Source organism: Temnothorax americanus, unplaced genomic scaffold (genome assembly GCF_048541705.1).
Source record: "Temnothorax americanus isolate GAGA-0224 unplaced genomic scaffold, ASM4854170v1 Scaffold152, whole genome shotgun sequence".
Taxonomy (NCBI): Eukaryota; Metazoa; Arthropoda; class Insecta; order Hymenoptera; family Formicidae; genus Temnothorax; species Temnothorax americanus.
Window position 1 is genome coordinate 1 of NW_027509289.1, and position 19,117 is coordinate 19,117.

The window sequence follows — 19,117 nt, forward strand, 5'->3', positions numbered from 1 at the left end:
AAGAACAGAAAAAAGAGATAAATCGCAGAAATGTTCTTAATAAAAAAAATATTCAGATACAATTAATCTAAAAAAAGACACCGATAACTTGAATCCTATATACGATAACGTCATCTCGATGAGTGTATAATTGTTTTGTTTCTCTGCTGTTGGGTACTCTGATAACTTTGTAAGCGTTTAATATGTACGAAACTGTCAGTTCGCTTCTGACTTCCATTGCGTGAACATGTGTCGCCGCTGTGGCTCGAGAGAATTGCGATCCATATTGTAACTCATCAGCATGATACGCAATGCTAACTTTTTGGCGCCGTCGTTGGACATTCTCTGTGTAAATAAGTACTCTCCCTTAAATTTCTTGGACTTGAACATCACTTCTATTATTTATTAATTTTCTAGCCTCTCATTTGTGATGTTTCTGCCAAAATTTTCCTAAGCACTAGTATTGAGAATGTGCCGACGATGGTACTTGTTTTCTCATCAGGTATGAATTTTTGCGCCTTAAGAATTTTTCGCATTGACTTAAAAGGAATTTCTTTTATACTTTTGGAAAATTTTAACTTTCAACTCTTAAATTATTAATTTTTAATCTTATTGACTTTGTTATTTGACCTCGCGCTTGTTGTTTTTGTTTTGTCAGATCACTTGATAAGGACCCGAATCCTGGGTTGAAACGTCGTGAAGTATATGTATATTTTTACCAATTGCTGTCGATGGAATATATTATTTTTTGTAAAACATTATTGACTAAACAAACATTTATTTTTTAAATTACTAGACACTACAGACGCGCGCTTCGCGCGCGCTATTTAGCTTTAACATTATGCTATTACTATTACACTATTACCCCTTGATACACACAACTGTCAAAATATACAATGACAGCTGCAAATGAAGTAAGCGCAGCAAGAGAACCAATCGGCATCGCGGAAAAGTGACAACAATACCTATGACATGCCCTTTTTAGAAGAGGATAAATAAGGATAAAATAAGGATAAATAATGTGTTTTTTATTATGTGGATAGATAACCTCTCGAATGTGGACAGATATATAACCCCGCATATGAGGCTATCTGTCTACGCTTGACTTGCCTACTTTTAAAATGTATCTCTTTAATGGTAAAAGATTAACGATTTTAATTATGTTTTTTTTATAGCAAGGTTGAAAGTTTATATCATTAAAATTTTAGCCAAATATCTTTATTAATTTTTTAGTAAACTTGAAAAAAGCATAAAGTGTGGACACATAGCCCCGGTCTCCCCTAAATAAATTTACGAGATTGTGAGAATTTACTTCTATTAAAATAAGCAGTATACGGCGGTGTCATCTCGTCGGTATAATTGTTTATATTTGTCAATTCTCTTGGCAACCTTTTGACTCCTTGATTCTTTTCCTTTGTTAGTGTTCAGTCTCCTGAGTACTTCCACTCGTATAACATCGCATATCAAAGAGTCTCAAACTTAAGATGCTTATTAGTGGTGGAATTTTAATATTTAAGACACGTAAGAATTGATTGTCACTTTTTTTTCTCCGTATGTTGGTTTTATATAAGTGATTTCCCGTAGTTTGTGCTTTGTGACAATGCTGGGACATTCGCATGAACGCAAGGAGGTCTTGATTAACATATATGACGAGTCTTATTGATGATTAGGTAATGCTCTCTGTTTTTATGACTAATTTCTAATTTATATTTTTATGGTGTTACATCGCGATGTTCATATATTTCAGACGGCACTTGATAAGGGCTCTAAACGTGAGCCGAAACGTTGTGCACTTATGTATAATTTTAGCCAAGTAGTCGAGTAATAAAAAATTGAATTTGTTTTTAATCACTGGCGGATAAAGGTTTCTTTATATTTTTACTTTTATTATTCAAAATACATTTCAACGTCATCATTTCATAACAATTGCTCATAATAAAATGCAACTTAATATATCTCAAAGATGGTTTCGCACTTCTCACTTGCTTGATTCTGCAATTTGTAGAAAAAAAACAGCCAAAATATAAGCAATGTCAACTTACCCCTGTAGCCAATTTACCTCGGTCTTCCTTAATTAAATTTTGAGATAACAAGCAATTCGTACAAATCTACTTATGTGAGAGATCTCAACTTTATCGCAAAAATCTTAAAAAATGATAACTAACCCTGGTAGAAATTTTGACTGGGCGTTTGCATGGCACTGACCAGTGTGCCACACTGCCACTTCAGGAGCTGGCATGGCACGCTGGTAAGCGCCATCCGCGAAACGTCACGTTTTGCACGCTAGCGCCACAGATCTGATGTGGTGCTGGCATGGCGCTAACATGGCGGCAGTAAGGTATTATCATAATCTAGACATGGGACTAGCGAGTTTTTAACGAGGCACGTGTATGGCGCTAACATGGCGCCAATAAGGTACGATTTCTAAATCCATATTAAATATTATTTATTTAATTAGTTATTTTTAACAGACTGTCAATTAAACGAATAATAATTATTACTCCTAAATTGACTTACTATCTCATAAATTAGGAAACATGAAAATAAATATGTATACAATGACAAACGTGACTCTATATCAAGAGATAAAGGAAGTGGTATTAAGTTCAATAAGGTGATAAAATAACACCATTATAATTAAAAATAAAATACCTTAATATTTAGCAAATAATCGCAATCTTACACATCGACAGTTTTACAATTATTAATTTTTTATGTTCCAGATAAAAACAAAAACTTTGTACTTCTTTTCATTTAACACTATAACTATATAAAGCCTTTATTCGCGAGTACACCTAAATACATTCTAGCTCATCCTATCTTATTGTAAAAGTTCATGATGGAATTTCAGTGGTATACCCCAGTACAGAAATCAATAAAATTAAATTTTAATAAAAAATAAAAAATTGAGCAATTTATGAAATTAAAAGAAAAAAACGCAATTGAGCGCATCTCGCGTCTCCCTTTGTCTATAAATGGAAAAAAAGGCAGTCAAGTGTATGTGTCCGTCGACTATTAATTACTGATTGCAGTAAGTACGCAGAAGCAGCGAGAAGACTGTACTTTAAACTAAACGAAAATAGAACGCAGAAATAGTCTCTAAGGTGCAACTCTCCGTAAGTCCTTACCCCGCAGATTTACTACAGTTTGTTATATTATCATTTTGTCGAAGTCAAGTTAAGCTTGCTTGCGATATGATGCTCAGCTTCATTAGCTGAGTCATATAAATACTCATTGAACGGAATCTTACATTCAATAGCCCACAACCGTAGTTTTGATATTTCTTCAATTTCTTCTATACATCTATTATATTGTGCTCGTCCACATCACTCTGATCGCTATCGTTATTATCGATTTTTTCATTTACAATGTAAGTTTCTGAATCACTTCCATCGGAATCACTCAACACTTCTCCTACGTTTATATTGTCATTCGTATGATCTACATAACAAATAATAAAATATATTTCTTCATTATACATTTGCTTCGATATTATTCATTACATGATATATATGAATTATAACCTTCTGATGTTGTTTCTGAATCACTTCCATCGGAATCACTCAAACCTTCTCCTCCGTTTACATCATCCGTGTGATCTAATTGTGTGATTTTTCTTCGCACGTCGAGAAAGGGGGGTTTTATCTGTTACATTCCTCGGCTGAGGAAATAAGGTGCCTTGTACCCTAAGGTAATTAACACAAGCAATATAGACCCAGTTATTCTTTCACACTACCACCGTGATACACTTAAAATACCTTAATCTTTTTTTGATCCTTTACGAATCTTAAGCCTTGCAGATTGTGAATCCTTCCCGATTCCCAATCGTGCAGACCATTAATCCATAAAGATCTTAATCGGAAAAAATCTCTTAGCAGAGTATATATGGGACAAAGGCCGGGTGGGATTCGAACCACGGACCTTGGTGTTACTAATCATTCGCGTAGGCACTGAGCCACGCGTCATCCCCACGTCGAGAAAGGGGTTTTTCGGTCGCTCCCGGGTGGGAGCTATTTAGTGTCTTGCACCATCGGTGATTGACACATGGCCTCTTAATCTAGTTAAACACTTTGTACTTTGCATTTTGTATAACAATACTGTTTTACACTTAACCTATCTGGAATTTTTACTCGTACTATTTATATAATTCTCTTAATCGACTTAATAAATTGAAATATTATATTCAAAATTTTCCAATTTTTCCGTTTAATTAATTTAACTATATCAATCTCTTCCAAAAAAAACCAATTGCTCTCAAATCCTTATCCATCTTTATTCTCGGTTCATCATAGAGACTGCACTGTAGAATTACGTGGTTCAAATCTTCCCTCTGGTGACCACAGTCACATCTCTCACTTTCAACGTATCCCTTTCTCTTCAACGAAGAACCCAGATTATAAAAGTTATAAAGTTATAAAATATCTTTCCTTATCCAGCTTCGAAAACCATGGTTTTGTGGCCCGACGCTCATAGAAATTCGTGAAGTAGAAAATACCCTTGTACGCAGATTCTGCTACGATCGAGTTCTGCGTTGCATCCCACGTAGCTCCTTTAATACTAGTCATCATATCACCTACCGGTACGACTATAGAAGGGTCCGCTTCCTCAGTTGCAGCCTCCTTGGCTGTTGTATCCGCCAACTCATTACCGAGTATTCCCTTATGAGCGGGAATCCATACAAGTATAACTCTTTTTTCGTGTTTATAGCAAAGCTCATACAATATTCGTCTAGCTTCAATAATATATTGATTCCTATGAACATTTAATGTATTATTCCGGATACTCATCAACACTGACCTGCAGTCCGACAGTATAATCATATCTCTTGCTCTCTTCTCGATCTGGCAGAGCATCAGCTTCAACGCAGCCATCACTGCGAAGGCTTCCGCAGTGTACGACGAACACATGAAAGGAAGACTGATTTTATATGCAATCTCCTGATCACATATATAATCACGGAGGCGCCAGTAAGATCTCTTGTTATCGTCTTGAAATCCATCTGTGAAGATAATTTCTGGCAATTCCAAATCATATTGCATAGTAATCTCCCTGATCAAAATTTCATCTGAAAATTTTTTTAATTTCCTTTTCAAACCGATATCGAAATCAATTAAGGGAACGAATGTATGTTCTTCATAATTTCCCTGGAAGACCTCGAACTGCCGTGATGGGCCCAACCAGTCTCTTCTCTTCAAGGAAGACTTCCAAACTTCCGACATGAGGGAAAATCTGTATGTAAGAAGGAGAAACCGCGCATAACTTTCACAGTCACAGGAGCGCTGTAGTTTCTGACATAAGCCGTTTTGATTGTACACCATAGCCTTGTTGATAAACAATTAAAGTAATTTAAATCGACCTGACTGGCAATATATATAACGTCTTTCCGATATGAACATTGAAAAACTGTGAGCCAACTTGGTTTGTTGGATTCACACAGCAATTTTTTTCAGATCAATATCGAGACATTATTAATTTTGACCATAATTTTGGTCCGTTGATGTAATTTCTAAATTAAATAGTTTTTAATTTTATCGGAAAGACGTTATATATATTGCCAGTCAGGTCGATTTAAATTACTTTAATTGTTATTCTATGTATACTGGCGAAAGAAATTTATTATTCTGTTTATTATACACCGTCGACCTAGTAATCGGTGCTCCATCTTACAGTTGTTATTGCGATAAATATTACCACAGCCCCAGTGGTCGAATTGGCACGACACCCGCACGGTATACGGGAGGTTCCAGGTTCAAACCCTGGCTGGGGTAATATTTTTCGCAATAAAATTAAAAACTATTTAATTTAGAAATTACATCAACGGACCAAAATTATGGTCAAAATTAATAATGTCTCGATATTGATCTGAAAAAAATTGCTGTGTGAATCCGACAAACCAAGTTGGCCCACAGTTTTTCAATGTTCATATCGGAAAGACGTTATATATATTGCCAGTCAGGTCGATTTAAATTACTTTAATTGTTATTCTATATATACTGGCGAAAAAAATTTATTATTCTTGTTGATAAAGTTGCTGCCAAGCATAAAAGCCCGGTCTCAAAGAGATCTCACCTTTGCTTCTGCCACAATTACGTTGTTCGGGGTACTATTCCTGTATCCCAGTGCAGTGCGTATACCCATAAATTGAGCTCGTTCTAACTTAAGTGAATACGAGGCATCTCTGGGATAGTATATAAATAACCCGTAATCCACAACCCGTAACAGATCTAACGAGACTCTTATACAGCATCAGAGCTGTATTAGTCTCCATACCAGTAGAAACATGACAAATATATCTCATAATAGAATTGGCTCTGTTTACTTTTCCTCTTATTTCCTGTGTTTGGCGATGGAAAGTTAAACCGCTATCAAGCCAGATGCCAAGGAATTTAGCCTCACCTCTATTATATACCTTAGATCCTTGTATGTTGATAAACACGTTCTTATCCACGTATCCGCTTCTGGAAAATTCCACCAGTACTGTGTCTTCCTCGGTTCAAGGTCCAATCCAATCGTCGTGAGTCTTTCAGCGATAATGTTAACGGCACGCTCCAACAAATCTCTGTTCCTCCTTCTGCTAATCCCAGAAACGTATAGACCAATATCATCAGCAAACTCAACTGCCACCACTCCCTTGGGTAACTCCGCACATAAACCCTGCGTGAATAAAGAATACATGATAGAGCTAAGAACCGCGCCTTGCGGGAGCCCTCCGTAAACTAAGCGATCCACATTTTCTTGAGAATTAATGGTAAATCTCACTTTTCTGCAGTATAACCATTTACTGATGAATCTAACAATGTTTACCGGGCAATGAAGCGCAACCAGCTCATCCATCATGATCCAGTAATTTACACTGTCATATGCAGCGGAAACATCTAAAAAGGCTGCCAAGGTATATTCTTTTGAGCAGATAGAAGCCCGTATATCCGCCGTGATTCGCGCCAGAGGTTATCAGCGCAGGATTTACCTCGTCTGAATCCGCTCTGTGATTTGCTAAATTTTTCCTCGTTTTCCGCCCACCACATTAGTCTCTCATTAATGAGTCTCTCCATCAGTTTGCCTACACATGATGACAGTGATATAGGTCGCACCTTCTCTCGTCCTGGTTTATCAATAAATATGACCTGGTACAATTGTCAATCCTCCGGAATGATTCCCGTTCGCCATACAGAATTGTACAGGTGTAACAGGGCCTCCTTACCTGTATCCGGCAGTAGCCAAAGCATCTTGTATTCTACGCCATCCATCCCCGGCGCAGAGTCTCTTCTAGCCATGGTTATGGCCCTATCCAGTTCCGCCCTCGAGAAGGGGACATCAAACTCACAGGTGACTCTCTTGAAGTTGTCATAAGGCTTGTGAGCAGCAGTAGGGGGGGGGGACAAACTGTCCGTTGTCCTCCTAATTTCCGTTTCCCTGTCATTCGACTGCCAATTATTCCAGGAAATATTATTCCTGGCCTTCTTAAATATACGAATAGTCCTCCAAACATACCCAGGGTCCGTAAATCTATTAATTCCTTGGCAAAATTCCTTGAAATTTTTTTTCTTCTTCTCATTGAGAGTCTTTTTAACCAACGCACAACATTTTTTGTATTCAACCCAAGAGTGAATAGTTTTATGTTTCTTAAAAGCAGAAAGGGCAGATTTCCTATTTCTAATCATCTCGTCACATTGCGCATCCCACCATCTATGGGATCTCTTGTTTGTATTTGGCTTCTTATTTACCTCGGATGTTGATTTTCTTCCAGAAGCTCTAGCGATACCATTCTTGAAAATATCTATAAATGTCTTATAGTAAGAATCAATATTAAGATCAAGATTTTCCGTATTTGTTACTGAGAATGTTTCAAATTCACCAGTAATCAACTCACAATATCGCTCCCAATCCGTTATTTTAGTGGAAACACGATTGGTTAGCTTCCTGTAAATTCGTGTGTGTCGATCGATTCAAAAAGTCAATGGAAAGTGGTCACTACCCCAGTTATCGTCCTCCTGACTGCATTCCATCTCGTCAATTATGCCCATCGAACAAAACAAAAGATCCAGATTGGAGTCACGCTAGCCACTATAGCCCAGTCGTGACTTCGTATCAACGTTCACACACAGTAAATCCTTCTCGTGCATAATATCTAACAGAATATCCCCGCTCTCGTTAGTTGAGTCGCAGTTCCAGAGAGTGTTGTGTGCGTTGAAATCTCCCAGGATAATCACATCGTCCTCACCATTCCTCATAGACTTGAACACTGCTCGAAAATCCTGTCCAGCTATAGCCTTTCTCGGGTGTCTGTAAACAGCCACCAGATTAAAGTTATGATTTAGATTCTTAGTTTTAATAATAATTACGTCGTACCCAAACGGAAGAGCCGCGATGGGGACAACTTTAAAATCTATATGCGTACGGATTGAGATTGAAACTCCACCGCTGTTTAGTGGGTTGTCGCTATTCAATGTTCTAAATCCTGGGAAATAAACTTGACTGCGTGGCGATCGTTTCGTTTCTGTAAGGACCACTATATCGTAGTCCATGACTCTCTTAGTTAGCTCTTGCTTACGGCCTTTAAAACCTTGGCAATTCCATAATAATAAATTGAATTATTCCGTACCGTGGGAAAGCAAGGTTTCCCCCTCTCTGAACATCTGTGTACCATATTCCATATCGACAGTCTCTCTAGATTGCTGAGAACCTCTTTCAGATATTCCACGTACCTCTATTCTCTTGAGTGCCTCGAACAATAAATTTTTCACCTGAGGGTCTCTCTGTAACAGTAACAGGATTCCCTCGACGGTATCCCTGGCATTCGAAATCTCCGCGTCACACGTCCCGTCTTCCTTTCTCTCGCAGGATGTCGCCTCTTCGCAACTTCCTTCCTCTGATGCGTCACTGTGGCTGGCCCTAAGCGCCACACCTCTTCTATCTTTGGTAATTTCCTCTTCTCGGAGGTTAAATTGTTTATAATATGAGCGGGAGGGATTCTTCCTCCTTTTGTCCTTATGAGTAACTTCGCGGGGATATTCTACCCTGTAGTCGTTTTTTGATTCTTCACGGGGATATTCTACCCTCATTTTTTTATTTAGTGGTTTCTACCTCGTTCCGGGCGTTAGATTTGGCTTTTGCGGAGTATGTCATGCCTCCTTTGGGTTCCGGTAGGGTAGGCCATGCCCCCGGGTTCACGTATATATCATGGCTGGGCAACACAGGGGCTTCCTTGCCTTCCACTAATTTTCGTGCTCTGTAAAATGATATATTATTGTGTGCTTTCACAACATTAATATTCTAATTTTTATTAAAAATAGGGCATCCTCTAAACGTGGATCTATGAGAGCCTTCACAATTACAACACTTAACCGGTTTCGTGCATTGACCATGGGCCTTGTCGCCACATATAATGCATTTCGTCTCGCTCTTACATGCATTCTTTGTGTGTCCAAATCTGAAACAATTATAGCATTGTCTAACTTGCATAATGTAAGGCCGAACTCTCAGGCCAACCATATTATTAAATATTCTCAGTCCTCTCAGTTTATTATCTCTAAAAGTAATGATAATATTGTCAATTTCTGCCAAAGAGGCAGTCTTATTTGTAGCGTCCCACTTACGTCTATACATTCGTTCCAAACTAACTATGTTTGTTCTATCGCTAATAGCTGCCCACAAATCAGGGATCGTAGAGGGCCAATCTGTTATTACACCTTTACAAAAAATTTAGTGTTTTTCTATATTAGCAGTTATCTTTTTAATCTTAAGATTCTCTATTTTTTTTTCAGCGCAGAATTTGCCGATAATCCATTTTCAAAATCTGCTTCGGCCGAAAAATGATTTAACATAACAACGTTAATTGGACGGATCTTTAATTCAGTTAAAATCATCCATATCTTAATATGATTCCTACCTTTTTTCGTTAGTGTTTGCTCTGGGGGGAGCCGGAGGGTCAATGATACCTTACCCTCTTGATCGTCAGCGAATCTAGTTTGAATATGCTCCACTTCATTCACAGGTGTTGCACTCTCAATCAACTCCGATCCACGTACCCTGAATATCTTTCTTTCCACCGTTGTCTGTCTGTTAAGCCTTTCCGCATCTCCCATATTCATAGATGGCACTTGTGAGTTGAGCACACCCGCATCACGTGCACAGTCGGGCGGTGCCTCGTGGTCACTCGTGAACGCACTCGAACTTTCTGGGACTTGACTAGTCAAAACTTTATTGCCCCTTTCCCTTTTGTCGTCCGACACATCCTCCGATTTATTTGCGTCGCCCGTCTTTTGCCTCTTAGCACCTCCACGGACTCCTCGACGCACATCCTCTCTTGCTTCTTTCTCCTTTGATCTTACGGCGTTCACTCCCTCGACGAATTTGTTGAAGGCCCTCTCTGACACGCCGGGATTGACTAGATCGTTGGTTGCTTTATCCGAATCTGCGGGTAGATGCCCGACTTCCTCTCTCTCTTCGTCCGAGATCTCCATTTCCATTCGTCTCTTATTAAACGGAAAGAAAGAGAACGAACAGTATTTAATTGCTCCCCCTCCGAGAGGGGAGCCTACAGATTACTAGAACTTCTTTATTCCCTCCCAGAGATTCCGGCCCAAATAACACCGAAAACCTGATTTCAAAATCGCATTGACTAAAACTATCCTTATGCGCAACTACGACTATTCCAGAATAGGTTAAGTGCCAGCTCGCGCTAACACGTCCGTCTCGTACGGCCGCTCAACCGGAACTCCAGGTCGAGAAAGCTGACAGGTTAGGTTATGTTGTAACGCCAGACAAGCGTCGTAATTGTAAAGAGTTCAAGCTGAATCAACTCATACGATGAGCTTACTATAGCGATTACGACGAGCGTTACGACCGCTTACGATGAACATTACGATAGATGTAGTTGTTACAGTAAACATGTAAACATTACCGCACTGTTTCGACTCGTGTGTGGGACTGTGGAATCGGCCATCCATCGGGCACAGATGACGCGCACGCAATGGGCCACTTTGCACGCATTTGTGTAATATAAAATAAGGTGTGTAACACGTGCGGATAACTTCTCGCACTTGTTACACAAATAACTATTATATAGATATATATTTTGGCATAGATATACGCGGTTTACGACGACTTCATTGCTTACGATCACGATCAAAACATTACGATAGATGTAGTTGTAGCCAGCTATCAGTTCTTCTAAAACTGATTAGCGCCCAATTTAATTATTTATTATTTATTGCCAAACCAAATTATTTATTTACCATTTATTTATTATTATTTATTATCATTTATTATTATTTATTATTATTTATTATCATTTATTGCCAGATAAATTAATAGAGCCCTGCCAGCCGAAGGACCCCGGCCGCGGCAGAAGTAAAGGATAAAATAATCCTGTCTCAATTTTAACGTACAAATTTCTAAAACAATTAAGAAGTCGATCTAGAAGCCAAAGAGAAGAATCTCGACAGCACCTATAATGTGGCGCAAGTGTGGATCGCATTAGAAACTTAGTCAAATTCAGACTTGCGCCCGTTCAATTTTATGTAAATGCCATATTATGCGCGGACATCGCCCTGATATGGCTCTCTCTAGTTTTTTAAGATAAAGCTATGGCGTGGCAAACTTGCATGGCGCTGACAAGTGTCGTGGCGCTGGCAAGGCAATTTCTATCAGGGAAGCAGTAACACGAATTATTATCCCCTCGTTGAATTGAGTAGGTACTGCGTTGCCGTCCCCTCATTGATAAGATCTTAACAAAAGACGTTTTATAGTAAAGAGCGACACGGGTAGTTGCCTCACGAAGAGGCCGACCTCGTTTGTTTGAAACGTGCGCAAATAAAATTGGAGGGAAGAGTCGTCCCGCCGGTGGAAACGCGTGATTACGATAATTCCATCAAGGATCTTTGTCCTGTCGTTGAAACACTAGCCGTCGCCGACGGTCGTCAGCGGAAAGAGACTTTTAAAGGATAGTTTGTTTATTCCAGTCACAATGTGAGTCACTGCCAACCCTCCGCTCCTGCGACGTTGCATCCGACGACGTAGTGACGCTAATGCATATTCAATGTTACGCCCATGCCTGGAATTTCTAACGGAACTCTATCGAAGCGAGTCTTCTCGAAGAACGATGTCTCGCACTTATCGATTTATTCAAGAGCATTCATTAGTATGAAGTGTACATACGTTGTTGCGCATGTATATTGATGAATAGCTCCTCGTCGCAGTCGATCACAGATTTATGGATAAAAGAAATTAGGATTGACACTTTTGGCGTGACACAAAATTCCGTTGGTTTCAGAAATTCCTTCGTTTGCATATTTAATTAATATATATATATATATGGAGTGATTACTATAAATAAGTTACCAAACTTTGCGGGTGTATTTGTTGAGCGATTCGTTGGAGCCGACTTTTCTTTAGAAAAAATTTAATTAGATGCCACTTTTCACAACTTCTTAAGCTTCAATATTAAATATCTTAATAATTACGTTTTAAATTAAAACTGTTGAAATAAATTATACGTACATTTAAACAGAGAGAATAAGCTTTTGTTTTATTTATTTCGTCTCACTCATAATTTGCGAAAGAACCATTTTTGTGATGATACTTTTAATATAAAATATGAAATATTTCGTAAAGTATTCATTTTTCAATGATTTTACCTGAATACTTTTATACGTAGAATAATAAAAGGAATCGATTGTTGCAAAGAAAACATTTTTGATTATTAATTACAATACATTGATAATTTCTGAAAGAAAATCAATTCCAAATTAATAAAAATATATACTCGCAAAGTTTACTGATCTATTTTAAAATTTCTCTATAATTACATGATAGTATAAAACGTTTACTAAACTATAATAATAATTACTAATACACTGGACATTTTGGCGCATTAGCTTTAGCCCCAAAATTTGCTGCAACGAATAAACTAAAAATGCTCGTAAAAATGGTTGCAAGACATGTGACGTGGAACGTGTAAAATAGTTATTACTTATTATTTGTTTTATTTCATCACCATACATACGGAGTACTACAGCCTTCAGTAAAGAAATTCTTTGCATTTTCTCGATCGTATTATAACTGCGTGCGAAAGCTAGAAAGGTCTTTTTAATGAGTATTCTCACATAAAAATGCGCATACACATTCAATTACATTTACACATTTACACATTTACATTTACATTTACATTTTATGATTTTGAGAAATTTACGTCATCACAGACACCAGTGCAAAACTCTTTGTTATATTTAATCTAAAAATTAAACATGTTAACATTAATTGTAAAATTTATAAAATTAACTGATATTAATACATTTTTTATAAAAATATATATTAATCGACTAATAATGTAATAATGCTATTTGTTAGATTTAGATTTAAGACTTTAGATCAAATATAACGAAAATTTTGCACTAATATCTGTAATACGCAAACTTCTCAAAATTATGAAATGTAAATGCGATAGTAAAAATGTGATTGTAAATAAGAATAGGAATAGGATCATTTATTGCTCGACTACCTGGCTACAATATAATTCGGCGCACTACGTTTCGGCTCACGGTTAGAGCTCTTATCAAGTGCTGTCTGAAATGCATGAAACGTCACAATATGTATCAACTAAATAAATTATAAATTAGTCACTAAGTAAAAAATATTACCTAATAGTCAAGATGACTCGTCATACTTAATATAAGACCCCCTTGCATTTATGGGAATGTCCCCGCATTGTCACGAAGCGCAACTGTGAGTTTTGAATTATAAAACCTAAAATTACGGTAATTATGTACATGGAGAAGGTCACCTTGGATGACCTTAATTTTTAAGTATGTTGTCAAAGTCACCCTCCTGAGTGATCTTCAGAAGGTTTCAGCTCGTTGTTTATTGAAAAGTTATTAACAAATAAAATGTGAGAAATGTAGCAGTTATTTTTGAGTATTAAAAGGCATAAATGACTAATATGTCGAAATAGTACATGCATAAACAAAGAAAAGTTATTTAAAGCAGCAAATCGTTGTTTTTGGCCCCACCATCCACGAGTTCACGCGTTTTCGGGTTTATAACTTCCCACGCGTGGAAGTGGTCATATTTTATTCATTTATGCCTTTTAATACTCAAAATAACTGCTACATTTCTCAAATTCTTTTTGTCCTAATTCGTAAGATCACTTTATGTTATGTAACAAAGTAGCTCAAAGCGAGTAGTTACTCGCCAAATGCGTTTGTTTATTAATATATTTCAGCCTTCAAATCAAAACTGATGCCATTATCAGTATTAAATGCAACTGGCTGACCCGGCGAACTTCGTACCGCCTAACCTCCCTCCCTCCCTCCCTCCCTCCCTCCCTCCCTCCCTCCCTCCCGCCCTCTTTCTCCTGCTCTCTCTATCTCTCTCTCTCTCTCTCTCTCTCTCTCTCTCTCTCTCTCTCTCTCCCTCTCTCCCTCCCTCCCTCCCTCCCTCCCTCTCTCCCTCTCCCCCTCTCCCTCTCTCTCTCCCTCTTCCTCTCTCTCTCTCCCTCTCCCTCTCCCTCCCTCCTCCCCCCTCTCTCTCTCTCTCTCTCCCTCTCTCTCTTTCTCTCCCTCTCTCTCTTGACAGGAAGAACAACGGTACCTGCAAAAATGAGTCCGGCGGCAAGCAACGGGAATAAAGTAGCAGGCACGAGTGGAGCAAAAATGAGTCCGGCGGCAAGCAGCGGGAATAAAGTAGCAGGCACGAGTAGAGCAGGGGATATCGATAGAAAAATAGATATGCTGGTAAGAGCAGTGAAAGAATTAAAAGATGAGACAGCACGTAAAAAGGAGATCAAGTCAATGATAAAAGAAATAGTTTGTGAGGAGATGGAAGGCATTAAACAGGAATTAGAAGAATTAAGACAAATGTGGATGCAAAGGGCATATGGACCATCTGGTGGAGCGTCAAGAAAATATAGCGACGTGATTAAAGACAGGAAGGAGGAAAATATCTTGATTATAAAACCTAAAATACAACAAGACAGTGAAATTACGAAGAAAATAATTAACGATAAAATTGATATAACCAAAATGAAAATAGGAATTACTAAATTAAGAAAAGGAGGTAAAGGGACAGTGATCTTAGGATGTGAGACGGAAGAAGAGAAGGAAAAGCTAAAGGCGACGGTACAAGCGGCAATGGGTGAGAAGGTCAAGGTCTCGGAGCCACAGAAGAGAAAACCTAAGATCAAAATAATTAATGTTGGTGGAGAGGAAATGAACATGGAGGATGATGAATTGTTAGATATAATCAAGAAGCAGAATAGAATTGGCGAGGAATGCTGTATGCAATCAGTGAAGAAAATTTTAAGAGGAAAAAATAAGGATATTGAGCAAGGATCCGTAATAATCGAAGTGGATGAAAGCACTCATAAATAACTAATAAGCAGAGGAAAGATAAATTTAGGATGGCGAAAGTATCCGATCTTTAATTACATTAGTGTTAAAAAATGTTTTAAATGTTGGGGATATTATCATATTGCCAAGAATTGCACGAGACAGGAAACATGCTATAAATGTGCAGGAAATCATATGGCGAACGAATGTACAACGGCAAAGAAGACATGTGTGAACTGTACCTTTTAAGAATCAGACATACAACTTGAAGATAAATGTTGAACACGAGACGCTGGATTCGGAATGTCCGACATTTAAGAAAGTATTGGGGGAGGAGAAAAAAAGAGCCGGCTGGGAAGCTACAATATAGCAATCACAGGAAAAAGCTGACTTACTCTGGTATACGAAGGCACAAGGCTGTCTGGCGCATAAGGATAAAATTCGACATCAGGTTATGAAGAGGGTGAATCCAGCGATTCGAGAGTTATCCGAGACTAGATTGACTATAGAAAGTAATGATAGTGAAGTCAAAGCGTTTGATACAATAGATAGAGTAAGGCTAGCGGAAAAATTATATCAGTTTTGTACCGGGGTATAGTGGTGTAAAGGTGTGACAGCAGTAGAGTATCATTCGCCGAGTGCGTCAAATGGCGATTTTGTGAGATTTTTGGAACATATGGTCGAAGATTTAATAATAAAGTATGACTGTATAGTGATAGGGAACTTTAATATAGGTATAGTAGAGCGATGATAGAATTAATTTTTTCGAATAAGGAAATAAAGGGACAAGTGAATGAGTAACTTATAATAACGAACTATGCATGGCTAAAGGTGGAATTTAAAATATGAATAAAAAGAGAAATAAATATAAAAAATTTAACGTCGATAATTTTGTAATATTAGAAGACAGGGTAGAACATTTATGTGATAGGATAGAAATGTGTTTTAATATGAATAAAAAAAGAGAGATAAATATAAAGAAGTTAATTGTACCTCATGTAGAGGATTTAATTTAAGGAAAAACGTAGGTTAAGAGAATTTATTGTACCTCATGTAGAGGACTTAATTTTAGGAAAAACCAAGTTATGTAAATAGCCGAGAAGGCTAATAAAGCTCAATCAATCAATCTCTGGAAAATTTCGTCTCTCTCTCCCTCTCTCTCCCCTCCCTCTCCCTCCCTATTTCCCGAAAAATTGAAGAAATTAGAAAAACCGGTTTCCAGAATATCAGTAACGAAAAACTATACAGCCTATAGCACTCCCCGGGAAATTCTACCTCTACTTCATATACAATACTTTCAAAATCTGTCCAGCCGTTCTTGAGTTATAAATGGTGTAACTAACCCGACTTTGTTTTATATATATAAATATTGCCTTTAGATTTTAATATTGAAGTCAATAAAAAATGAAATTGTGCAATTAATTCATTGTTTTGGTTACAACTTTAACATTTATCAAAATCCCACAGTTTCTTTTTCGAAAATAATTATTGGACTTAATTTAATTCTTTATGCCCTAAATATCGCATACAAATTAACAAATATATGCATGAGCAGCAAAAATTCACTTTTAAAAAATAACTATTATCTATATTAGAACATGTATTAAATCTATTAGAACATAAATATTGTATCTGTAAATATTCTCTATTAGAACACACTCTTCGTAAGAGTTTAAAACAACTTAAAATTATATTAATTTAAATTTCTTTTTAAACTATATATATATATATATATATACAAGAAGAAAAGAGTAAAATAAAAAAAATTAAACAAATATTAACTGATGCAATAGTTTAACAACATATACCATATACAATTTGTCTATGCATTTTCTTGAAGCTTTCATGTATACATGAATATTTAAAAAAATTGGAGTATATATTATTAAAATAACATATTCTTGAGACGAAATTAAGTCAAAAAGTCCTGGTACCACTTTTCCCTCTGACAAACAATTATTGAGATATCGTAAGCTAAATATTGAAAAATTTATCAAGTTTTCCTTGAATATCTCAAAAGGTATTAGGCAAATAGAAAATTGTTTAAGACAAAAGTTGTTCAAATTAATTAGTAGAAAAATATGATACAATAAAAAATTGGGGTTTCTACTAAAGAAAATCAAATTGGGTCTTATTGGGTCTAAAGTAGGCGCCAGACCCAAAAGTTAGTCAGTTTATTTGATGGCCTCCTCCAAACTATATAATTTTTGTCTGAAATATTTTTGTCTGCCCCCTGCACCCTGTAATACAGGGAGTCCCATTTTAAAGAACCCAGTCCAATATCTCGAAAACTGAGCCCGGCAGACAAAAATGTTTCAGACAAAAGTTGCATGGTTTGGAGGGGGCCACATGATAAAAATATGGATTTGACCTTGAGTGACTTTTTCAAGGCCAGGTCAATGTGATCAATGTTTTCTTAAATAGAACTTTTTATTTTTGCTTCTTCATAGAGAAAGTTTTGTTTTTGTAAAAAAATTTTTTTTTGTTTTTCCGAACGTGTTCAGAATGTTCTAAAATGTCGAAAAATTGTAATTTTAAAAAATGTCTGTATGTATGTATGTGTGTGTATGTGTGTGGTATGTGTATGTATGTATGTGTATGTGTGTGTGTATGTGTGTATGTTCCAAATTTACCGAAATTTCTATAACTCTAGAACTAATCAACCAAATCTTAACGAATTATATATGAAATAGGGGTAGAAAAAACTGAAGAATATAATAGAATTAATAAAAATTGCTAATAATCAAGGGGTTCTTTTTTAATAAAATTTTAAATTTGCAGAAATGTTTGTTTATGCTTTAATTTCCGCAAATTTGGAGATATCGATCTATTTCTAATTTTATTATATTTTTCAGTCTTTTTTCTACCCCTATATGTTTCATATATAATTCTTTAAGATTTGGTTGATTAAACTCAGCTTTATACGCGATTAAAGGTCCCTAATTTTTAGAAAATGTCTGTAATAGCTCTAACTTCCGCAAATTTTAAAATATCGGTCTATTTTTAATTTTATTATATTTTTCAGTCTTTTTTATTTTTATTTCATATATAATTCTTTAAGGCCGACATTCATAGTCGGGTCTTATATCCAAGATCGTCTTATAAGGCGTCATTAGCCAATCAGAGGGCCGTATTAGCATCTTAAGACATCACTTCCTCTATGAGGAAGCCAAGTGCAAATTTCTAATTTGCACAATTTTTTAAAAAATGTCTGTATATATGTATGTGTGTGTGTGTATGTGTGTATTTTATTGCATATTTTTGTAGCCCTTGTCAAGACGTTTTTAAAACACCATAGTAAAGATCTGTTTCGTTAAGACTTTCTTGAGATATATTTCAAATTTTGTCATGATATTTTTAATACAAAATATGAAATATCTCGTAAAATATTTATTTTTTGATGATATCACTTGATACATTTATACATAGAATAATAAAAAATTTGATTACATGTTGTAGACGCATTCAATTTTACAAAATTGCAAATGTAAAAATTAATATCAAGAGTCAAGAGACACGGTAGTGTCTCGCGCCAAATACACGCGGAGCGAGACCGATCGTGATTCTTTTACGCGACGCGACGGGTTGCGAGTACCCAAGATGTTGAGATCTCGATAACGAGTGAACGGATCAAGTTCTAAGTACCTCAAGCAACGGTGTTCTTAGTAATTGTCGTTTTGACCGCCATTGTCGTCCAAAGTGAGTATATCAAATTGTGTATTTCACATATATATTTATCAGATTTATCTGTTCTTTTTAGCTAAACTTCTTGCACAGTTTAGCTTTTCTCTTTTTCTTTCTAACGTGAATAG

The 19,117-nt window shown here is 36.6% G+C and overlaps 2 protein-coding genes across 2 annotated transcripts; both read right to left on the reverse strand.

Moving 5' to 3' along the window:
• Window positions 1–1,838: 1,838 nt before the first annotated feature.
• On the reverse strand, window positions 1,839–8,999 carry LOC143895335 (uncharacterized). Its single transcript, XM_077402389.1, has 8 exons — window positions 8,378–8,999; window positions 7,850–8,262; window positions 7,181–7,756; window positions 6,784–7,039; window positions 6,389–6,633; window positions 6,049–6,313; window positions 3,504–5,208; window positions 1,839–3,420 (listed from the first exon to the last, which is right to left on the reverse strand). Exons 4-6 carry the CDS (start codon window positions 6,814–6,816, stop codon window positions 6,307–6,309), a joined length of 285 nt encoding a protein of 94 aa, XP_077258515.1. The 5' UTR covers window positions 6,817–7,039; window positions 7,181–7,756; window positions 7,850–8,262; window positions 8,378–8,999; the 3' UTR covers window positions 1,839–3,420; window positions 3,504–5,208; window positions 6,049–6,306.
• Window positions 9,000–9,068: 69 nt separating this feature from the next.
• Window positions 9,069–10,952, reverse strand: LOC143895336 (uncharacterized). The gene is made up of 2 exons (XM_077402390.1): window positions 9,325–10,952; window positions 9,069–9,208 (listed from the first exon to the last, which is right to left on the reverse strand). Exon 1 carries the CDS (start codon window positions 10,446–10,448, stop codon window positions 9,729–9,731), a length of 720 nt encoding a protein of 239 aa, XP_077258516.1. The 5' UTR covers window positions 10,449–10,952; the 3' UTR covers window positions 9,069–9,208; window positions 9,325–9,728.
• Between the last annotated feature and the right edge of the window lie 8,165 nt (window positions 10,953–19,117).

Coding starts and splice junctions, on each gene's coding strand:
- LOC143895336 (XM_077402390.1), bottom strand. CDS start 10,448: ATGGAAATGGAGATCTCGGACGAAGAGAGAGAGGAAGTCGGGCATCTA.
- LOC143895335 (XM_077402389.1), bottom strand. CDS start 6,816: ATGATGGATGAGCTGGTTGCGCTTCATTGCCCG. Junction 6,634..6,783: donor TGGTTGCGCTTCATTGCCCG/GTAAACATTGTT, acceptor TTATTCACGCAG/GGTTTATGTGCGGAGTTACC.